This window comes from Lates calcarifer, unplaced genomic scaffold (assembly GCF_001640805.2).
Source record: "Lates calcarifer isolate ASB-BC8 unplaced genomic scaffold, TLL_Latcal_v3 _unitig_1829_quiver_1277, whole genome shotgun sequence".
NCBI lineage: Eukaryota > Metazoa > Chordata > Actinopteri > Centropomidae > Lates > Lates calcarifer.
In genome coordinates this window covers 1-22,078 of record NW_026115782.1, presented here as the reverse complement: position 1 = coordinate 22,078, position 22,078 = coordinate 1, and the positions used below count along the sequence as shown (strand labels likewise).

General features: G+C 38.2%; 3 protein-coding genes across 3 annotated transcripts; 1 reads left to right on the top strand and 2 right to left on the bottom strand.

Annotated features, from left to right (window-relative positions):
- Nucleotides 1–4,460: 4,460 nt before the first annotated feature.
- On the bottom strand, nt 4,461–7,044 carry LOC127139600 (mucin-5AC-like). Its single transcript, XM_051067620.1, is given in 2 exon segments — nt 4,461–4,696; nt 4,699–7,044. Coding segments are annotated over 2 exon segments (1,743 nt in total). The 5' UTR covers nt 6,348–7,044; the 3' UTR covers nt 4,461–4,602.
- Nucleotides 7,045–7,110: 66 nt separating this feature from the next.
- On the bottom strand, nt 7,111–9,351 carry LOC127139601 (uncharacterized). The gene is made up of 2 exons (XM_051067621.1): nt 7,333–9,351; nt 7,111–7,246 (listed from the first exon to the last, which is right to left on the bottom strand). Exons 1-2 carry the CDS (start codon nt 9,192–9,194, stop codon nt 7,111–7,113), a joined length of 1,998 nt encoding a protein of 665 aa, XP_050923578.1. The 5' UTR covers nt 9,195–9,351.
- A 10,857-nt stretch (nt 9,352–20,208) lies between these two features.
- LOC108890926 (E3 ubiquitin-protein ligase ZFP91-like) lies at nt 20,209–22,066 on the top strand (the record flags this gene model as incomplete). The annotated part of the gene is made up of 6 exons (XM_018687999.2): nt 20,209–20,265; nt 20,363–20,521; nt 21,191–21,241; nt 21,326–21,404; nt 21,627–21,741; nt 21,967–22,066. Coding segments are annotated over exons 1-6 (506 nt in total), but the record flags the coding sequence as incomplete, so codon positions are not given.
- Nucleotides 22,067–22,078: the final 12 nt, after the last annotated feature.

The window sequence follows — 22,078 nt, the reverse complement described above, 5'->3', positions numbered from 1 at the left end:
AGATCAGTGAAAGATGAAACCAAGAAAAAAACTGACCAAGCAGCAACAGATTCATTGTTAATTTCATGGTTCAGTCACTAGATAATCCTAAACACTGCTGTAGTATGCATTCCACTCAAGTGAACTAACTGGATGTCATTATCGCAATACTTACACAAGTAAAGGTACATGATACTCATAAAATCCAGTATTTTTGATTAATTACACATCTTTCTTTGCTCAGCCACAGAGGCTATCACAACTAAATACACATTCTTTCCTCTAGTTGAAAAGACTATCTCTTCTATCACTTACAGAACTTATTTTATTCACACGGCCATTGTAAGAACTGAAAGAAGTTCCCAAATAAACATTTATTTAAAAAGACTTATTTGACTATGTTAGTATATATTAGCTTATTATTCCATACAAATACACATTTGGCCAGGGTATATTGGTGCACCTGTACATTTTTATGTTGTCTCCCTCTTTCAAAGTTCAGTCAGTCATGTGTCATGTCAAAAACATAGCGAAAGAACACAATGGCAAGGTGGAAACATCATGGCTTTGGCTGCAGTGTAGAGTCCAAATTTAGCATTGACCCACCCTGTTTTTAGATTGACATTTACAGATAGTGATTTTGTTTTCAGTCTGTAGGGATTACAACAAAGATGCACATACTTTGTATGGCTTCAACAAAATTTAATAAAGGATCCCACAAAGTCAACATCTGATCTGGCCCAGGACATCAAAATCATACCCAGAAATATGGCAGCATGTCATGTACTCATAATTCAGTAATAAGGCATTAATAACGTATGTTATAACCAGATACCAGCTATACGTAGCTTTTTGGGGGGAGTATAATTAGATGATAACAGATGACTACAGGCTGTTTGGAAACATAAATTACCCTTTGCCCTTTTTCATTTGATCCACTGACTCTCAGTGTGACCAAAAATGCAGAGAGGTAGAAATCCAGGTGTCTGCCTGTCCTAATGAAGAAGCCTTCACTGTGACTGGCATTTCCCAGTTCCCATTAGAGGTGATACAGTCTAATACTATGCTGTAATAATGTCTCTACGTGACCTGGATACAAACTCCACAGGGAGTAAATAAAGAAATGAGGAAAAAAAAGTAGTAACAAAACATAATACAGCATATAGGCATAAGTAATTGTTTATTCAAGGTGTTACTAATCACAGAGCTCTAAACAGTAAATGTATTGGTATCAGCAGATTAAAAAAATAAACAACAGGATAAACAGAAAGGAAAAATAAGTATGTATTGTGCAGGTAGATAATGTAGGAAGATAAACTATCACAAAACAGATGAACGACAAAGTCAATAAACAACTCAACATGGAAGAAAACTCAAGTCAGATCAAATTGTATACAAGATTTGTTAAAGTAACACCTAAAGGCATACCCCCACTGTTGTCAGATAAGAACTATTGACCATGTTTTTTAATTCTCCTAATTTTCATTGTTAGATAAAACATCTTGAATAATAATGAAAACCTTAATTGATCTTGGGGATTAAATGGCAATGGAAATCAGAGGCAAGGCTTAGCATAGCAAAAACAAACCCAAAGAAAAAACACAAATTTTAAACAATAAAAACTTTATTCCAGTTTCAACTATGTATTAGATTTTTTATGTATTAGGTTTTTGTTTGTTTGTTTTTCAGATATTATGTTTAAAAATAGAGTTTAAGTGTTATCTTTGAAAAGGACAAGGTGCACAAACACATAAACATTCACATACGCAGAAAGAAATGTTGCACAGCTGGTCTAACCACCACAAACATGTAGAAGGAAGCTCCATGGACATCATTCAGTACCTAGCTTACGTCCTCAATTGTTGTTTCAGACATCATGGCATGAGTGATATATCTATTTGTGGTTGTACACAGTTTCCTTGACAGCTACCATTTAGACTGCTTAACAGTCTGTTGCACATAATTGATGGACAGCTGAACTCAGAAAACTAACATCCAGTGTGAAAAACCTCAGGTGTATCAGTGATTACACATACTGGAAATCTGCTTATTTTGTGATTAAGCAGCCTCGATAGGTGGAACATGTGACTTGTAAATTTCACAAGCATTTATTTTATTTTATTTTATTTTATTGACATCCTTGTTTGAAAGAATTTGAGGGTAGTCCATCATTGTTTACTCACATTCCTCTTATATAATGAATTAGGGTGTGTAGAGCCTCACTTAGGGTTGATCATCAGTCATACAAACAATAAGGATATTCAAGTCTTTGGTGTCTAATTTACACTGGTGGTGATGTGGGGATCTGTGAAATTGAAAGAGAAGTATTATTTACTACAGACAAGAGCTGACACAAATAAAATATCAAGCTTAATTCTATGCATATAGTTAGAAGCCATGTATTCCAATATACAGTATAAGTGTCATGCCTTCACTTACTTTAAAGAGGTAGTTTGCCCTTTTGGGAAATACACATATCCACTTTGTTGTCAAGAGTTAGTTGAGAAGATTAATTACCAACCTTATATCTGCCCCCCTAATATGACACTACAGCCAGCAGCTGATTAGCTTAGCTCAGCAGGTAACACTTAAAGACCCCATATTTAGTATTTCTAAGCACTATGTAAAGAGTTAGTAATGGTTTAAAACACACTATACTGTAATTCTAAGCCGATATCACTGTTTATTAATGTATTCCTCATTAACTATAACTGCTTCTGCAGGCACCCCAAGTGGATGCTGCTATATAAACAAAAAACAGACAATATAGAAAAACACAACAAGGTAGGTAAGGAGGTATTATAATGTCTGACAAATACTTTACATCAATAAATGTTTAAATGTCCTTAATCAGTTTAAATCAACATTATATTGTACTATAAATGTTATTGTGTGTATTAAATGTGAATGTACTTCTTAAAAATGCAAAATAGGTGGACTTAAAGTAAAGTGATGATGACCTTTAGGTATGTATAAGTTTACGAATCCAAAGATTATTTACTACTACTCAAGATTTTAACAGACCAACAAACAAGATATTTTGTTTCAATTATCTATGCAGACTTTATTAACAGAGCCACATTAGCTGTTTCCTTTTATTTTCCCTATAATCAGCTGCTGGCTGAAGCTTTATACATATTGACATGAGAGTGGTATTAATCTTCTCATGTAATTCTTCTCGAAAAAGGAATAAGCATATTTCTCAAACTGTTTAACTATTACATGTAAGCACTTGTAATTACCTCACTTGTGTTGTTCTGATCTGGAGAATCTGCACTGGAGGCATTTGAAACCAGAAATGCAGTCTGGATCACAGTTGGGTGATCAAAGACAAGGGGCCTCACTGCACCAATTTTGGCACTGTATTTGAAAAAAACAGTATTTCCCCCAGATAAGGGGTAAGTAGTAGGATCAACTTGCAGCTGTGTTGTGTTGACTTGGGCAGGATTCAGGTGAGATGCATCTGGTGAAAATGATAAAGGCTGAAGAGAACTTGAGTCTGTGGCAATATTTGTTGTTGCTGTGCTCTGTCCAGGTGAGCTTGATGGCATTGTTGCAGGGGTAGCAGTTGACAGTGCTGGAGTGACAGTTAGGTTTTTTGGTGTAGCTGTTAAAGAGTTGTTCACATTTCCTTGAACAGTATTTCCTGTACTTTGGGTAGGTGTCACATCTGTTGGTACAGGCACTGAAGTCATATACACAATTGTATTGTGAGTCTGAGGTGATGTAAGGGAAGAATGTGTTGTTTCTCTTACTGAGTTGGCTAGTACAAGTGTAGTGTTTGAAGATGCAGTGCTGTGTGGAGCTATGCTGGGGACAGATGAGACACTTTGTGGTTGTGAACCAGAGGTGATGCCTGTTGATTGTGCAGTTTGTAATGTTGTTATATCAGTTGGCTGTCTGGTGAATGCAGTGGGAAGAACTGATGAATTTATAGTTCCTGAAGGGGTATTTAATGATTGACTAGGTGTGATGGGAGAAGCTGTACTTTGTGGAGGGGTGCTGACTGCAGCTGAGTTTGGGGATGATGTTCTCGATTGCTTGGTATCTGTAAATAATGTTGCCAGATATGTTGCAGGCGAGGTTGTGTCTGATGTTGTCGCTGCAGAGGGTAAATTGTGGGTCAGTGATGTGACTTGATCTGTTGCTATCAGTGCTGTGGTTTGTTTCAGGGCTGTGGATTCAGTTGCCATTGATCTGGTAGTTTGCATTCCTCTTGATGCATATGTAGGTTGTACTGTCGAAGCTGTGCTGAGTGTTGGTGGCCTGATTGATTTTGTTGCTACAGATGCCATAGCTTCTCCTGGAGTCGTTATTTGTGTGGTTACAACTGTTGTTTGTGTTGATTTTTGTAATCGTGTTCCCAAGGATGATGTAGTTTGTGTTGCTGTTGTTGATTCTGTTGTACGTGAGATGAGCTTAGCTGTTGTTTCTGCTGTGAACACTGTTTCTGAAGATTCTCTATTTTGTGTGGTAAATATCACTTGTGTTTCTGCAGATACTGATCTGCTGTATCTTGGTGTAGAGCTGTAAACTGTTGTTGATCTAGCGGTTTGTTTTGTAGTTGTGGGGGTTGTTAATGATTCTGATGAAGGTGGTGATGAACTGACTGATTGTGTTGTTTCATATGCTGTACTTTGTTCTGGAGATACTGATAACGATGTTGGAATTGTAATTTGTGTTATTCCAGGCAGAATAGAGTGTGTTGGTGTTGTCGTCTCCACAGATCCTTTACTTTGTGTTGTGAACCCTGTTGCCACAGGTGGCAGGGTTTGCACTGGTGTCGTCACTGAGTCACTGTGTGTTGGTATTGTGCTGTGAATTGGCGTTGAACCAGCTTTTTCATTTAAAGCTGTGGGTTGTTGTGTTCTTAATGCTGCTGATGTTTTTGATGTGGCAGATTCTACTGATGGAGATGCTGCACTTGGGGCTGATTGTGTAGTTACAACTGTACTTTGTCCTGGTGTTTGTAGTGATGAAACCATGGATGGTGCATGTGATATTGATGATTCTAATGTGGGTGGATTAGATTGTGGTGGCGTAGGTGTAGATACAGTTTGTGTAGTGAATGTTGTTGCCACAGATGATGTAGTTTGTGCTGACGTAGTCAATGATCCACTTTGTGTTGGTGTTGTGCTGTGAATTGTTGTTGATCCTGCACTTTGTTTTGTAGCTGTGGTTGGCACTGCAGTTAATGATACCGTTGTTGATGTTTGTGATGTAACTGATTCTATCATTGTTGATTGTGTGGTTACAACTGTGATTTGTGTTGGTCTTTGTGATGGTGAAACCATGGATGTTGTAGTTTGTGTTGAAATTGTTTGTGATGGTGTTGTGACAGACATTGCTTCATTTTGTTGATCTGTTGTTGGTACTACAGAGTTTGTTGTTGTTACTCCTGTTTCTGCAGATGGTGTTGATTGTACTGCTATTGTAGTTGTCTCTGTTGTAGTTGTCATGGATGGAGTTGACATTGCTGTGGATGCTGTTGTTGTGGACATGGGAGTTTGTGGAGACGCTGCAATATTTGGTGTAGTAACATGAGTACTGGAGATTTCTTGTGTTGATTGCCCTGTTGCAGATATTGTAGCTTGTCCTGGAGTTGTTGATTGAGTGGCTACAACTGTGATTTGTGTTGGTCTTTGTGATGGTGAAACCATGGATGTTGTAGTTTGTGTTGATATTGATGTTTCTATTGTGGGTGGAATAGATTGTATAGTTGCAGTTGTGGATACAGTTTGTGTAGTGAATGCCGTTGCCACAGATGATGTAGTTTGTGCTGACGTAGTCAATGATCCACTTTGTGTTGGTGTTGTGCTGTGAATTGTTGTTGATCCTGCACTTTGTTTTGTAGCTGTGGTTGGCACTGCAGTTAATGATACCGTTGTTGATGTTTGTGATGTAACTGATTCTGTCACTGTTGATGGTGTGGTTACAGCCATAATCTGTGTTGATCCTCTCTCTGTTGTTTCATCAGCTGTAGTTTGTGGTACTGTTGTTACAGATGATGTAGTTTGTGTTGAAATGGATTGTGATGGTGTTGTGACAGATGTTGCTTCATTTTGTTGATCTGTTGTTGGTACTACAGAGTTTGTTGTTGTTACTCCTGTTTCTGTAGATGGTGTTGATTGTACTGATATTGTAGTTGTCTCTGTTGTAGTTGTCATGGATGGAGTTGACATTGCTGTGGATGCTGTTGTTGTGGACATGGGAGTTTGTGGAGACGCTGCAATATTTGGTGTAGTAACATGAGTACTGGAGATTTCTTGTGTTGATTGCCTTGTTGCAGATGTTGTAGCTTGTCCTGGAGTTGTTGATTGTGTGGTTCCAACTGTGATTTGTGTTGGTCTTTGTGATGGTGAAACCATGGATGTTGTAGTTTGTGTTGAAATTGTTTGTGATGGTGTTGTGACAGACATTGCTTCATTTTGTTGATTTGTTGTTGGTACTACAGAGCTTGTTGTTGTTACTCCTGTTTCTGCAGATGGTGTTGATAGTACTGCTATTGTAGTTGTCTCTGTTGTAGTTGTCATGGATGGAGTTGACATTGCTGTGGATGCTGTTGTTGTGGACATGGGAGTTTGTGGAGACGCTGCAATATTTGGTGTAGTAACATGAGTACTGGAGATTTCTTGTGTTGATTGCCCTGTTGCAGATATTGTAGCTTGTCCTGGAGTTGTTGATTGAGTGGCTACAACTGTGATTTGTGTTGGTCTTTGTGATGGTGAAACCATGGATGTTGTAGTTTGTGTTGATATTGATGTTTCTATTGTGGGTGGAATAGATTGTATAGTTGCAGTTGTGGATACAGTTTGTGTAGTGAATGCCGTTGCCACAGATGATGTAGTTTGTGCTGACGTAGTCAATGATCCACTTTGTGTTGGTGTTGTGCTGTGAATTGTTGTTGATCCTGCACTTTGTTTTGTAGCTGTGGTTGGCACTGCAGTTAATGATACCGTTGTTGATGTTTGTGATGTAACTGATTCTGTCATTGTTGATGGTGTGGTTACAACTGTAATTTGTGTTGATCCTCTCTCTGTTGTTTCATCAGCTGTAGTTTGTGTCAGTGTTGTTACAGATGATGTAGTTTGTGTTGAAGTGATTTGTGATGGTGTTGTGACAGATGTTACTTCATTTTGTTGATCTGTTGTTGGTACTACAGAGCTTGTTGTTGTTACTCCTGTTTCTGTAGATGGTGTTGATTGTACTGATATTGTAGTTGTCTCTGTTGTAGTTGTTATGGATGGAGTTGACATTGCTGTGGATGCTGTTGTTGTGGACATGGGAGTTTGTGGAGATGTGGCAATATTTGGTGTAGTAACATGAGTACTGGAGATTTCTTGTGTTGATTGCCCTGTTGCAGTTATTGTAGCTTGTCCTGGAGTTGTTGATTGTGTGGTTCCAACTGTGATTTGTGTTGGTCTTTGTGATGGTGAAACCATGGATGTTGTATTTTGTGTTGATGTAGTCACTAATCCACTTTGTGTTGATGTAATTGATTCTGTCACTGTTGATGGTGTGGTTACAGCCATAATCTGTGTTGATCCTCTCTCTGTTGTTTCATCAGCTGTAGTTTGTGGTACTGTTGTTACAGATGATGTAGTTTGTGTTGAAATGGATTGTGATGGTGTTGTGACAGACATTGCTTCATTTTGTTGATCTGTTGTTGGTACTACAGAGTTTGTTGTTGTTACTCCTGTTTCTGTAGATGGTGTTGATAGTGCTGCTATTGTAGTTGTCTCTGTTGTAGTTGTCATGGATGGAGTTGACATTGCTGTGGATGCTGTTGTTGTGGACATGGGAGTTTGTGGAGATGTTGCAATATTTGGTGTAGTAACATGAGTACTGGAGATTTCTTGTGTTGATTGCCCTGTTGCAGATATTGTAGCTTGTCCTGGAGTTGTTGATTGAGTGGCTACAACTGTGATTTGTGTTGGTCTTTGTGATGGTGAAACCATGGATGTTGTATTTTGTGTTGATATTGATGTTTCTATTGTGGGTGGAATAGATTGTATAGTTGCAGTTGTGGATACAGTTTGTGTAGTGAATGCCGTTGCCACAGATGATGTAGTTTGTGCTGACGTAGTCAATGATCCACTTTGTGTTGGTGTTGTGCTGTGAATTGTTGTTGATCCTGCACTTTGTTTTGTAGCTGTGGTTGGCACTGCAGTTAATGATACCGTTGTTGATGTTTGTGATGTAACTGATTCTGTCACTGTTGATGGTGTGGTTACAGCCATAATCTGTGTTGATCCTCTCTCTGTTGTTTCATCAGCTGTAGTTTGTGGTACTGTTGTTACAGATGATGTAGTTTGTGTTGAAATGGATTGTGATGGTGTTGTGACAGATGTTGCTTCATTTTGTTGATCTGTTGTTGGTACTACAGAGCTTGTTGTTGTTACTCCTGTTTCTGCAGATGGTGTTGATAGTACTGCTATTGTAGTTGTCTCTGTTGTAGTTGTCATGGATGGAGTTGACATTGCTGTGGATGCTGTTGTTGTGGACATGGGAGTTTGTGGAGACGCTGCAATATTTGGTGTAGTAACATGAGTACTGGAGATTTCTTGTGTTGATTGCCTTGTTGCAGATGTTGTAGCTTGTCCTGGAGTTGTTGATTGAGTGGCTACAACTGTGATTTGTGTTGGTCTTTGTGATGGTGAAACCATGGATGTTGTAGTTTGTGTTGATATTGATGTTTCTATTGTGGGTGGAATAGATTGTATAGTTGCAGTTGTGGATACAGTTTGTGTAGTGAATGCCGTTGCCACAGATGATGTAGTTTGTGCTGACGTAGTCAATGATCCACTTTGTGTTGGTGTTGTGCTGTGAATTGTTGTTGATCCTGCACTTTGTTTTGTAGCTGTGGTTGGCACTGCAGTTAATGATACCGTTGTTGATGTTTGTGATGTAACTGATTCTGTCACTGTTGATGGTGTGGTTACAGCCATAATCTGTGTTGATCCTCTCTCTGTTGTTTCATCAGCTATAGTTTGTGGCAGTGTTGTTACAGATGATGTAGTTTGTGTTGAAGTGATTTGTGATGGTGTTGTGACAGATGTTGCTTCATTTTGTTGATCTGTTGTTGGTACTACAGAGCTTGTTGTTGTTACTCCTGTTTCTGCAGATGGTGTTGATTGTACTGATATTGTAGTTGTCTCTGTTGTAGTTGTCATGGATGGAGTTGACATTGCTGTGGATGCTGTTGTTGTGGACATGGGAGTTTGTGGAGATGTGGCAATATTTGGTGTAGTAACATGAGTACTGGAGATTTCTTGTGTTGATTGCCTTGTTGCAGATGTTGTAGCTTGTCCTGGAGTTGTTGATTGAGTGGCTACAACTGTGATTTGTGTTGGTCTTTGTGATGGTGAAACCATGGATGTTGTAGTTTGTGTTGAAATTGTTTGTGATGGTGTTGTGACAGATGTTGCTTCATTTTGTTGATCTGTTGTTGGTACTACAGAGCTTGTTGTTGTTACTCCTGTTTCTGCAGATGGTGTTGATTGTACTGATATTGTAGTTGTCTCTGTTGTATTTGTCATGGATGGAGTTGACATTGCTGTGGATGCTGTTGTTGTGGACATGGGAGTTTGTGGAGATGTTGCAATATTTGGTGTAGTAACATGAGTACTGGAGATTTCTTGTGTTGATTGCCTTGTTGCAGATGTTGTAGCTTGTCCTGGAGTTGTTGATTGAGTGGCTACAACTGTGATTTGTGTTGGTCTTTGTGATGGTGAAACCATGGATGTTGTATTTTGTGTTGATATTGATGTTTCTATTGTGGGTGGAATAGATTGTATAGTTGCAGTTGTGGATACAGTTTGTGTAGTGAATGCCGTTGCCACAGATGATGTAGTTTGTGCTGACGTAGTCAATGATCCACTTTGTGTTGGTGTTGTGCTGTGAATTGTTGTTGATCCTGCACTTTGTTTTGTAGCTGTGGTTGGCACTGCAGTTAATGATACCGTTGTTGATGTTTGTGATGTAACTGATTCTGTCATTGTTGATGGTGTGGTTACAGCCATAATCTGTGTTGATCCTCTCTCTGTTGTTTCATCAGTTATAGTTTGTGTCAGTGTTGTTACAGATGATGTAGTTTGTGTTGAAGTGATTTGTGATGGTGTTGTGACAGACATTGCTTCATTTTGTTGATCTGTTGTTGGTACTACAGAGTTTGTTGTTGTTACTCCTGTTTCTGTAGATGGTGTTGATTGTACTGATATTGTAGTTGTCTCTGTTGTAGTTGTCATGGATGGAGTTGACATTGCTGTGGATGCTGTTGTTGTGGACATGGGAGTTTGTGGAGATGTTGCAATATTTGGTGTAGTAACATGAGTACTGGAGATTTCTTGTGTTGATTGCCCTGTTGCAGATGTTGTAGCTTGTCTTGGAGTTGTTGATTGTGTGGTTCCAACTGTGATTTGTGTTGGTCTTTGTGATGGTGAAACCATGGATGTTGTATTTTGTGTTGATGTAAGTGATTCTGTCACTGTTGATGGTGTGGTTACAGCCATAATCTGTGTTGATCCTCTCTCTGTTGTTTCATCAGCTGTAGTTTGTGGTACTGTTGTTACAGATGATGTAGTTTGTGTTGAAGTGATTTGTGATGGTGTTGTGACAGATGTTGCTTCATTTTGTTGATCTGTTGTTGGTACTACAGAGTTTGTTGTTGTTACTCCTGTTTCTGCAGATGGTGTTGATAGTACTGCTATTGTAGTTGTCTCTGTTGTAGTTGTCATGGATGGAGTTGACATTGCTGTGGATGCTGTTGTTGTGGACATGGGAGTTTGTGGAAACGCTGCAATATTTGGTGTGGTAACATGAGTACTGGAGATTTCTTGTGTTGATTGCCTTGTTGCAGATGTTGTAGCTTGTCCTGGAGTTGTTGATTGAGTGGCTACAACTGTGATTTGTGTTGGTCTTCGTGATGGTGAAACCATAGATGTAGTCAATTGTCTTGTAGATCTTGTATAATTTGTTGGAGATGATGTTTGTGTTGCAACTGTAACTGTTGTTGTGACTCTGGTAGTTCGCGTTGCTGTTGTTGCTGTTGTTGTGCCTGTTCCTGTGGATATTATAGTTTCTGATGATGTAATCACTGATCCAGATGTAGAAGATGTACTGTTATTTGTTGACTGCGTCACTGAAACTAATGTCTGTGTTGGTGTTTCTTCCATTGTTGTCAGTATAATGGTTGGGGTTGGGGTGTGAATTGTTGATCCTGCATTTTGTATTTCAGCTGTGGGTGGTACCACTGTTATTTCTGAGTCTGATGTAGCTGCATATGATGTAACTGATTCTGTCATTACAGATACTGGAATTTGTGGCAGAGTTGTTGTTGATTGTATTGTTACAGCTCCAATTTGTGTTGATGTTGTTTCTGTTCCTCTACTTTCTGTCGGTGTGGCAGTGAATCCTGTTGCCAGAGATAATGTACGACGTGGTGAGACAGCTGATGTCAAGGATGTTGAACTTTCTGTGACTACTGGTGCATTAATCCCAGCTTGTACCGTAGTATAACTAGAAGTTGGTATAATTTCTGTGGTTGTTGCTGTTTCCACATATACTGTAGTTGGGTTTGGCACTGCTGTGTGAACTCTTGTGGTTGCAGTAGTTTGTCTGGTTTCCATAGGTGACGCTGTTGTTCCAGATGCTGGAATATGTGTCAGTGAAGTTGTAGATGGTGATGCAGCAGATGCTGAAGTTAGTGCTGGAGCCGATTGTGTTGTTACAGCTGTAAATGCTTGGGATTGCATAGGTGTGGCTGTAGATGCTGTTGCCAAGGATGCTTCAGTTTGTGTTGGCATTGTAGTGTGTTTTGTTGTAGATTGGATAGTCTGAGCTGGTGTTGTGGCTGCTGTTGCTGCTACAGACTGCAAACTCTGTGGTGTGATTTGGTCTGTTATTGAAGATACTGTGCCTTGTTTCAGTGTTGAAACAGATTCTGTCATTCCAAATTCAGTGGTGGCTTCAGTTGGTGTCATAGCTGTGGTTTCTTGCAGCACATTATTGGACTCATCTGTCAGAGGCAAACTGGATATCACTGTCATGGAATGCACTGTGGTTGCTTCTGCTGTTTGTGGTGGTGTTATGGTAGATACTGATGGTGCAGATTCAGATAGCTGTGTAGATGGAGTTGTTTGTGCTGTTGGTTGAATAGACACTGTTGTTACTGATACAGTATTTTGTATCAGTGTGTTTAGTTTTGTACCTACAACTGTTGTACTTTGTGCTGGTTGTGTTGAGGTTTTGGTTGATTCTGTCTCTACAGGTGTTATTTTGGTTGGCGTTGCTGTGTTGTATTCCATAGTTTCTGTTGCTGCTGTAGTTGTTGCCTCTGTAGATACTGTTGTTATGAAGGGACTTGGAGTTAAGGATAGATTCATCATTGATACATTTTTTTGATTTAATGTTGTGGTTGATACTGAAACTGATGGTAAAGTCTGCATTGCAGTGGATTCTGTCATTTGTGTCTCAGGGGTTTGGATGGATTCTGAATTCTGCCCCTGAGTGACATTAATTTCATTGTAGACAGAGGGTTGATGTGTGGTGGAGGAGCTATCACCTCTAGGGGATGAATTATACTGTTGAGTATATGTGCTGCTCCATGTTGAGGTTGATTTCATGTTCACTGTGGCTGGGCTTGTGGCTTCCTCCGGTGTAGTGATCATCTCTGTCACTGTTACAGTTGGAATAACTGATGAACTCTTCCCAGCTGAGCCTCCAAATGTGGAAGAGGATATGTTTAACACTGTAATAACAGGGGATGAAGTTGGTTGTGTCCCAGTGGATCCAGAAGCAACTGCTGTTGCAGAAGGGCTCAGAGTCAAATTTGTGGCGATCAAAACTGATGAATCCAGTGATGTGACAGTCTCAGATACATTGTTAGATTGATTTGAGGTTAAATTTGGGCCCTCTGTCTGTGTTTTGTCTTGGAATTTGTGTGTAGATGTACTTGTTAACATGCGATCATTTTTTGATAAATGTGGAATGCTGGTTGCTGTACTGTTATGTGTGACGTCTGAGGCCTTAGGTGTGTCAGTCACAAATATGTTTGTGGGTGAGTCAACAATGTGTGTAGATGTGGGAGTGACATGTACTGATACTGAAGAGGTGTCATGGGATACCACTGTACCCACTGTAGTTGAATTTAATACAGAGGAGGTAAGCTCTTGCATTGTCAGAGTTTGGCTGGACGGAGTTGTAGTCAAGGCTGAAAGACTTTGTGTAGAGTCTGGGTGAATTTGAGTTGCTGTCACGGTTTCTGTTGAGGAATTGACTTGAGTAACAGTTGACATTACTGTGGCGCTTATGGATGTATTCCCACTTGAATTAAATATATTTGTCTCCATGGGTGGAGTCGTTGCAGTCCATGTTTGTGGGGTAGACGAACGTTGAGTGTTGAATGGCTGAAGTGTTGAAAGCTCACTGACCTCTGATTCTGTAGTGGTCACAGCATTTGTTGAGTTAATTTCAGGAGTTTCAGTAGAGGCTGAGACCCTCATGTGAAGTGGGCAGACAACTGCATGAGAGGAAATGGCAGAAAAGGCACAACAGGCTTAATATTATAAGTAATAGCAGCAATTTTCTATTGACATTATTGACATTAACATATTAACATACATAGTAGCCTACTGAGGTGACAGAGGGGTTGCTTTGGGTTTTCATCATCAGTTTTATCATTTTTATTGCAACTTAAAAAGAGAACTTAATAACTAGATTCACCAATTAATTAATTAATTAATTAATTAAGGCCAGGTGATAGCCAGTCAGAAAGCTTGTTGTATTCCATTGTTAATTTGTATTGTTTTACCTTGTTTGACCAGCACAAGACTAAAAGGTGAGGCTGAATGACTGAATAGCATCAGATGGTTAATAGGAAATGGAAAAACCACAGGAAAATGGCAATGGAAATGGAAAAGGAAGTATAAATGCCTAATTAAAATCTGTATTCTTATTTCAATTTGTGGATCAAGTTATTTATTTCTCTTTTAAAATTGATTTTTCAAATAAATGTTTAAGTATCACTATTTATTTATGAATTCTTTTATATACTTAAAATCATGTACTTATTGACAGTTTTACTTTTATGTTATGTTTGTTATGTTATTCTGTACATTCTTTTTTTACTCTTTTTTTTCTTTTATTACTCTCTTTTTATTGCATATTAAAATATCAAATAATGAATTACTTAAAATAGTTTTGTCTATTTATTTATAGATTAATATATTAATATGTAAATAAATCTATCATATGCCTGTTTTTCTTGTACAATTAATTATTAATGAATTAAATGCTTTATTACTATTTTCTTGTTACTTACTATACATATAGTAAATCATGTCATGGAACAATTAATGCTATGCAACCTGACTCACCTGCCAGCAGGCTTAGAAAAAATCCACAGTTCATGGTAGCAAGTGATCCATAAGCAGCATGCATATCTGATAACAAACCAGAGACAAAAAAGCATCAGATTTAAGGCATTTGTCTCCTATTCTTTGCAGCCATTCACCTTATACCAACAGTAACATATTTTGCAAGCTTTGCATATTTACGTCCTAGTGTGTAGTCTGTGTGCACCATTTTTACGCAGTGACATGATGTGTTCACGATAACATTTTTTTTCCCACTGTCACTGTGTTTCAGTGTTTCGTGTTACGTGGTAAAGCTGCAGGATCACGCTCCACTTCACAAAAAGCCCCTAAACAGTACTGTGTTTTATTTTGTTTCTTTGTGTTTGTGCCATCATTTTGTGCTACTCTTTTCCACATTACTCTGGATTTTGTCTCCGTAAAGTCAGTATAATTGGATACATTAGGGCTAATCTATCACTTTTACCAACTTTACTGACATATTAGTATGATACATATAAAATATTACTTACTGTAGACTTTAAATTCTTACTAGAAAAATTACATGCATCTGGGAATAATCCCTCAAAACATCTCTTTTGTTATCTTACTTTCTTAGTTTTTTGTCAAGTGGAGAGGTGGCTAAAACAAATTAACATGACATGCTTGGGAAAATGGTTGTATAAAATGGATATTGCAAGAAATGAGGATTTTGATATATGATTAATCCACATAAACAGCCAACATTCATGGTGGCTTCATGCTTAAGTAGCATTCATTGTCATTCTTTGGACAATAAAAAGGCATTACAATGTTATGTATCCTAATGCAGAGAATAATACCAACAAGGAAGTACAATTACATTTATACAGTATGCCTCCCTATTTCAGTGCTATAAGTATGGAACTAACATGATACATTGGGATGAATTTGTTTTTTCATTAATCCATAAATGATGTTTCAGCTTAAACTATGGTGTTAAATCATATTTATTGTCAGACTCAATCCACTACATTGTTTTAATTCTGTCTGCTTTTACCCTCACACCTCCAAAATAAAAGACTGTAACATTGTGATGTTTAGTGATAGTAATTATGGGTATCTTGCATAGCTATTCAATTCATTTTTAAAAAAATCAAAATATTTAGAAACGACGACTTAGCTGAATCAACAACATTGTTGAAATGTACCTGTGGTCACATTGAGACATCCACATTCACTATAGTATTTTATGTATTTTAAGTGAACTTCATCCAGCTTCTAGCTTGTATCAAACTTAGGGATTGGATGGACTTATGGATCTCCTGTCCACAATTTGTAATAGAATATTATTTTAATTTTATTTTTGAGTATTATTTCCGTTGTTATACAAACTTACTTGATAAGTTGTACAGCTGAATATATCTGCCAAAAAAAAAAAAAAATCATGCTTTTTTTCCAATATTATTCATACAATTACAATGCCCTATTGTATTTTCTATAATACCCATAGAGAGAGGATGTCAGTGTGGATCTGTCACAAGAAGGCCTGGACAGGATTTCAACAGTAACATTGCAAACAAAATAGTTTTCTTTACAACAAATAGCAGCACATTATAGGTGTGATTCACCTGAAAATATCACGGAAGCAGGAGCAAAAACAACCACTGTTGTTCTTTATCTATAATTTACTATTATCTAGCTGTCATATATTTATTTGTGGTTCTGTGGTTTATTTGTCACAAAGCTGTGTGGTGACTGTAAATTGTGCACAGACAGGTTCCAGGAGAAAACATCTGGATTTACAGCTGATTGATAGCGGTTATTAATCAAAAAAGTACATCCCCTGAATCATCTGATTATCAGTCTGATTGTATGCTTTCTGTTGTTGACAGATAACTTAATTATCCAATCATAATTCTTACACAGTAGTATAAGCAAACTGTGGGGTAGCATCAGGTGCTTAGTGAAACCAAAGAGGTATTTGCTATGCTGATCACTCTGAGCAACCTGGAAAACAAAAACTATCCAGGAAATGTAGAGAAATGTTAAGTCATTTATCAAAACATGCTTTGTCAGTCAATACTGCAGATTATAAAACAGGTCATCAGTGTTCTTCCTGCTCAAAAACAGCGTGATGGGGTTTTTCTCACATTCATGAACCACCTGTCCATGTCTGTCCCTTTCTCTCTCTCTCTCTCTCTCTCTCTCTCTCTCTCTCAGCCAGATCTCACTAGTGCCATTCAGACTGCATCCTGAACAGACTTGACCGGGGAGACAAAGGAATTCAAAACAACTCAAAGAATGTAGAGATTACGATTCATAAAATCTAAAAATCCCACTCACCTTTCAACACCACTGAACTCACATCTTGTGAAAATCTTCAGTACACTGATAAGTGTAAACAAAACTTAAAAAAAGAGCCATCTTAAGGTGCCTCATGAAACCTGTTCTTCCTGCTATAATTACACCTGTCATTCCACCTCATAGGAGTGACGAACAGCATGAAATATAATTTGTACATTGAAAAGCAGTGACTGCTGTATGTGGGTGACAGTGAATCTAATTAAGTAATTATGTAGAAAGGAAGATTTCAGTGTGTGCAAATAAGATAAGAAATTTCGAAAGATTTGTGTAAAAGCCCCAGTGGGTCTGAAAATTGAGCCATTTTGAGTGTGACTTGTTTTTCATTGACAAATAACAAAACAAGTAGGTATTGTTTCAAGGAAGCTGTTAACCATTCCTCACTATTGAAAATAGTTCAGTTTGTTAGAACATGTTGTGGTGTTAGCTGATAGTAAGCAGAAGAAGATACATCCTGTTCAGCAACAATCCATTCTTTATTTTTGGTACATAATAGTCATGAGACCATGCCATAAACACCCTAGTTCAGTTCATTTAACCCACATGACACACTCATCCAGCACTTCATTGTCTTGTCATCATTGTCTTCAGTGACTGATAACCAAAAATATCCCATGCGGAAAAGAAACAGAACATTCTTTGTTTTAGTTTATGTACCTGGGGGAATTTTCGTTGAGAGCAAATGCACTGGCTCGCCTAGGTACCAGCATTCACACCTGTTCAATACTCAGTCTCATCTATTTTCCACTGAACAGCACCACTGGGGTTAAGGCAAAGCATTTCTTAGAAACAACTTATAACAAGTCAGTACAAAGTGCAGTTTAATCATCATACTGTGACATATTTCCTTTAATCGTTGGTGTATTCGAGGGACAATGTAGGCACATTTTGCAGCTGTATTCATGTGGATATTACAGTATAGGTCAGGGTCCATGGTTACACCAAGATTTCAGGCTAGGTTTAAGGTCTTTTACATTCAGCAAAATTATTTCTGTTGTATCTTTAAAAAAATTGGCACATCCAATCACTGATCTGTTCAATGGGGACCTTATTTCTAAGGCACCACAGCATGAAAGGTATTGCTCCGCAGTGACCCACCTTATGTTCTAAAATGTAGCTGCTAAGTGTAATTTCATTTTAAAACAGTAGCCAACTTTTTTTTTTTTTTTTTTTTTTTTTTTTTAAAGGGTGTGTTCTAACCTGGGAAATAAGAGCAGTCACACATTTTTGGTCAGTTGTCGGACAAGTTCAGTACACCAAAATGAGTAATACAATGGGTACTTGATGTTTAAATGGCATAATACTGGCACAAAAGACTACAAGGATTTTTCTACTTTTTTCCAACTATCAAATGTAGCATGGTTAGGTGTGGCCTAGTCCAAACCTAACCATGCTACATTGTTGTCAGTCATATGAGAACAGTATGTTACTTTATCATTTCTTCCTCCATGCAGGAGACGTGCAGACAGAGCTTTGACACAACCACACCCAGGATCAGACTGACCCTTTTCAGTCTTTTCATGTACTACATTGTACAGTATAGGAAAGTTATTTGTCTTTTGTGTTAAATAAGGACATTATTTATGAAAGATCATTTATACATGCCATATAATGACAGAAATAGACATTTTTTAAAAACGTTATAATTTTTAGCTGTATTTAATTATCTTTGGTTATGAGTGCAATATAATGAAAGGGAAAAAAAACGTAAGGGAATGGTAGTTTTTAATTATTTTAAACATAATCTTTGTGTGCCATATGATAAAAGCCCATTCATCTAAAGTATTTTTTAAACGTTGGCTAATAATTACCAGTAATATTCACAGGACCAAACCGAGATCGATCAAATTTTAACTCACAAACTGCAGAAACTTTAATGCATAAATGCAAGCGTTTTACTTATAACTACATTTCCCATAATCACCTTTGGTAAATAGTATGGAAGCCCGTGGGTCCAATAATAACAATTTCGCATATCTGTGCTACCGCTGCTGTTCTTAAAGGAGACGCATCCTAAACAGGCCTTGTCTCAGCCAAAGAAATATGAGGTTTGCTATAGCTTTAAGAAGTAAATAATGCTCAGTGTTTGTAAAATTATATTTCTCATGTACCGTAACTTTTTTTTATTAATAAGATAGCTAATTAAATGTCTGCGTGGTGACGGAAAATTTACTCTTGACCGAGCTAACAAAACTTGGTCCCACCAGGGCCTTCTACGTTGGTCTAAATTTTCTATTTCCTCAACTAAGTAGTAACAAAAGTCTTTGAGGGTTTTAACAGTTGAATAAGAGCGGCATGGACTCGGAGGAAGACGAGGTTTCAGGTTCTCTTTCTGGTGTTGTAACAACCGGAGACTCAACGGAGGCCCCTACACCATCCACGGACTCGGTTCAACCGTCCAGGGGGAGGAAAGGACGCAAAAGGCGGGTGAAAACTGCTGTGACCTCCCCGGACCCCGATGACTCTCGGTCTAATACCGGAGGTTCTGTGCGTGTTTTGCGAGCCAGGGGAGCTATAGTTGGCACAGCTACTGGGTCCAAGAATGCCACCTGCAAGAAAAAACCTGCTAATCTGCTTCGTGAACGTGGTAAAGCTGCGGGATCACGCTCCAAACACTCACCTGTCATGCAGTAAGTGCGTGCACAAAGGCATGCCAGATACTTCACTGGTATACACAACTACACAACAACATAGCTACATCACTTGCCAGAGGCTTGTAAGAAGAGCCCGTAAGATTGCACTGCAAGAGGGCTTATGGCCGTAATTGTCGGAAGTGTGTTATATCATTGGGGTTTCTTAAAGCTATAGAAATGCCACATATTAAAACCGTACTTTAATTCATCTGTGTGTACCTGTTGTCCTGTCACTGTCAAACAACAGAACACTTAAAACATACTATGTATTTACCTAGTTGTACTACAAATTTGTCTTGATTTGTACCTGGCTGTTGTTTACTGTGAACTCTCTCTCTCCCTCTCTCTCATACAGAACTGCCATTAAGAAAACCAGAACCAAAAAAGGTACATGTACTTAAATTCATATCATCTACGAGTAGGAATTTGTTTTCTTGTAAGTTATTAGATATGTCACTAACACATGGGCATGCTTACTCCCTCAGTATCCAAACACCCTCTTGGACCAAAGCTGTCCAGATCTAGAAGGGGCAAAGGGAGACCCCCAGCCCAAGCCTCACACACTACACAAGCAACAGCGTTCAAGGTCCGAAGCAGGGATGGAGGCTTCATCATGTGGTAAAAAAAGATGACTTGGGCTCTTTTTAAATGTCACAATGCAAATACTGCAAAATATTTTAATATAGCAGCCATCTCGAGATGAACTTGATTATCTGTTTTTCAGGAGAGGAAACAGGTGATTTGAAAGGAAGCAGTGACAAGTGAGTGTTATTTAACTTTAACAAATTAACAGCACAGAAAATGTTAGATTTTTAGTTGATTTGCCAATGTGAATTTCAGTGTGGCCAGTATGGTGTTGATGTCCACATTAGTTTTGCAGAACCAGAACGCAGCTCTCAGCGAGGACCCTCCATTCAGAGATGACCCGATGACCTCATCTACAAACCTGAGACAAAGATGTACATTGAATGTTATTTCTTGTGAAAACTTCCAACAAGATGAATTTTAAAATGTTAGTTTCAGTAGCAAGTCATGATTTATCTTGTAACTCTCCAGGGAAAAATCAAGGCGGCGCACTATGTTGCAACGAAAAGAAGTCAAAAAAGAGGAGTCAGAAGAAGTGAAAGAAGGAAACAGCATTAAAAAAGAAGAATCAACTGAGATGGGTGTGCAGATTGAGGATGAAGTGGGTGATAACTCAGAGCCAACCAGGAAGTAAGCAAAGTACAGACCGATAATTACCAAAAACACACCTACATCAATGCAACCCGTGAGTCGGCTTAACGCAGGGCTGTGTTCTGTCTGAGTTACCTCAGTGCAGCATGAAGGAGGTTAACAGTACAGATCTGCTCATTTTCTACTTATCATACAGAATATCTTGATTCAAGATAAGGTAAGATAAGATAATCCTTTATTAGTCCCACAATGGGGAAATTTACATTGTTGCAGCAGCATAAGTGATTGAAAAAGATAGAAAGACATAAATACAAGTAAGGGCAAGATAAAAACAAGATAAGGCTATAAAAAAAATATACACAACAGTATAAACATGACAATGTAATAATTAAAAAAAAGATTCATCTAATATTGTTAAATACTTTATTGTTGTATAGTGAGACCAAACTAATCCAGTGCCAACATTCACAAGTTTGACTGACACTGACTGAATCTTTGAATTCTCTGTCCATCCAAATGAGCACGTACTGTTTTTGTCATGGAAAAAAAACCCAACAATTAATGCACAAAATATAAAAATAACTTCTTGTAGCAGATGCCAAACTGAACCCACAAGCAGATATCACCACAGCACACATTAGAGGAGGGATGTAGGTGTTTTATTAACAATTCAAAATCCACACTTAACTTCTGTTTGTTTTCATTTAGGCGAGGTAGACAGCACAAAGATGACAAAGCCCCTCGGCAGCCAAAGCGAAGGTATATGTCTTTGTTATTTACTATTGCTATAGTGTTATTTGGATGAATCATGATTATATAGTTCCCTCTGTTCTATCCTCATAGGAAAAAGCCCCCAGTGCAGTATGTCCGCTGTGAAATGGAAGGCTGTGGTACTGTCTTAGCCCACCCGCGCTACCTACAGGTCTGCCATCCTGTCAGCTGTAACCATGACAACCCTAAACTGTCTGGAATTTTGCACTGCACTATAGTTAGAATATTATCCATTAAAATAAAACGGATGCATTCTTTCACACCATTTTAATCTGAGTTTTTCTCAAGCTTGATATTATTATTTAAACGATTAAACAGTGTTATTGTATCTTTAACAAGGTGACTCTTTTTCTGTCACCTTTTTTTTTTCCAGCACCATATAAAATACCAGCACTTGCTAAAAAAGAAGTATGTGTGTGATCACCCTTCATGTGGGCGCTTGTTTCGTCTGCAGAAGCAGCTGTTGCGCCACGCGAAACACCACACAGGTGATGTTAGGGCACAGATGTTGTACACAGTGTTTATACTGGCTCTGTGCCTTATGTTAACTTGCTTTTGATTTAAAAAAAAAAAAACATATTATACCATATCTGAGTTGCTTGAAATCCCTAGTTGTACATGCCAATCAGATGAAATGAGATGGCAATTCAAAAACTTTAAATTTCTTTCCTGTCATGTAGTTTGATCATTTCTGCTTGTTGTTTGTCTTTTAGATCAAAGGGACTACATCTGTGAGTACTGTGCTCGTGCCTTCAAGAGCTCCCATAACCTTGCTGTGCACAGGATGATCCACACAGGAGAGAAGCCAATTCAGTGAGCACACCC

What these genes read in the sequence shown, in the direction of transcription:
- LOC127139601 (XM_051067621.1), bottom strand. Translation starts at nt 9,194, where the DNA reads ATGTCCACAACAACAGCATCCACAGCAATGTCAACTCCATCCATGACA. An exon ending in GCTACAATAACTGCAACAGG is followed by an intron (nt 7,247 to 7,332) that starts GCAATCAACACA and finishes CCACAACAACAG; the next exon opens with CATCCACAGCAATGTCAACT.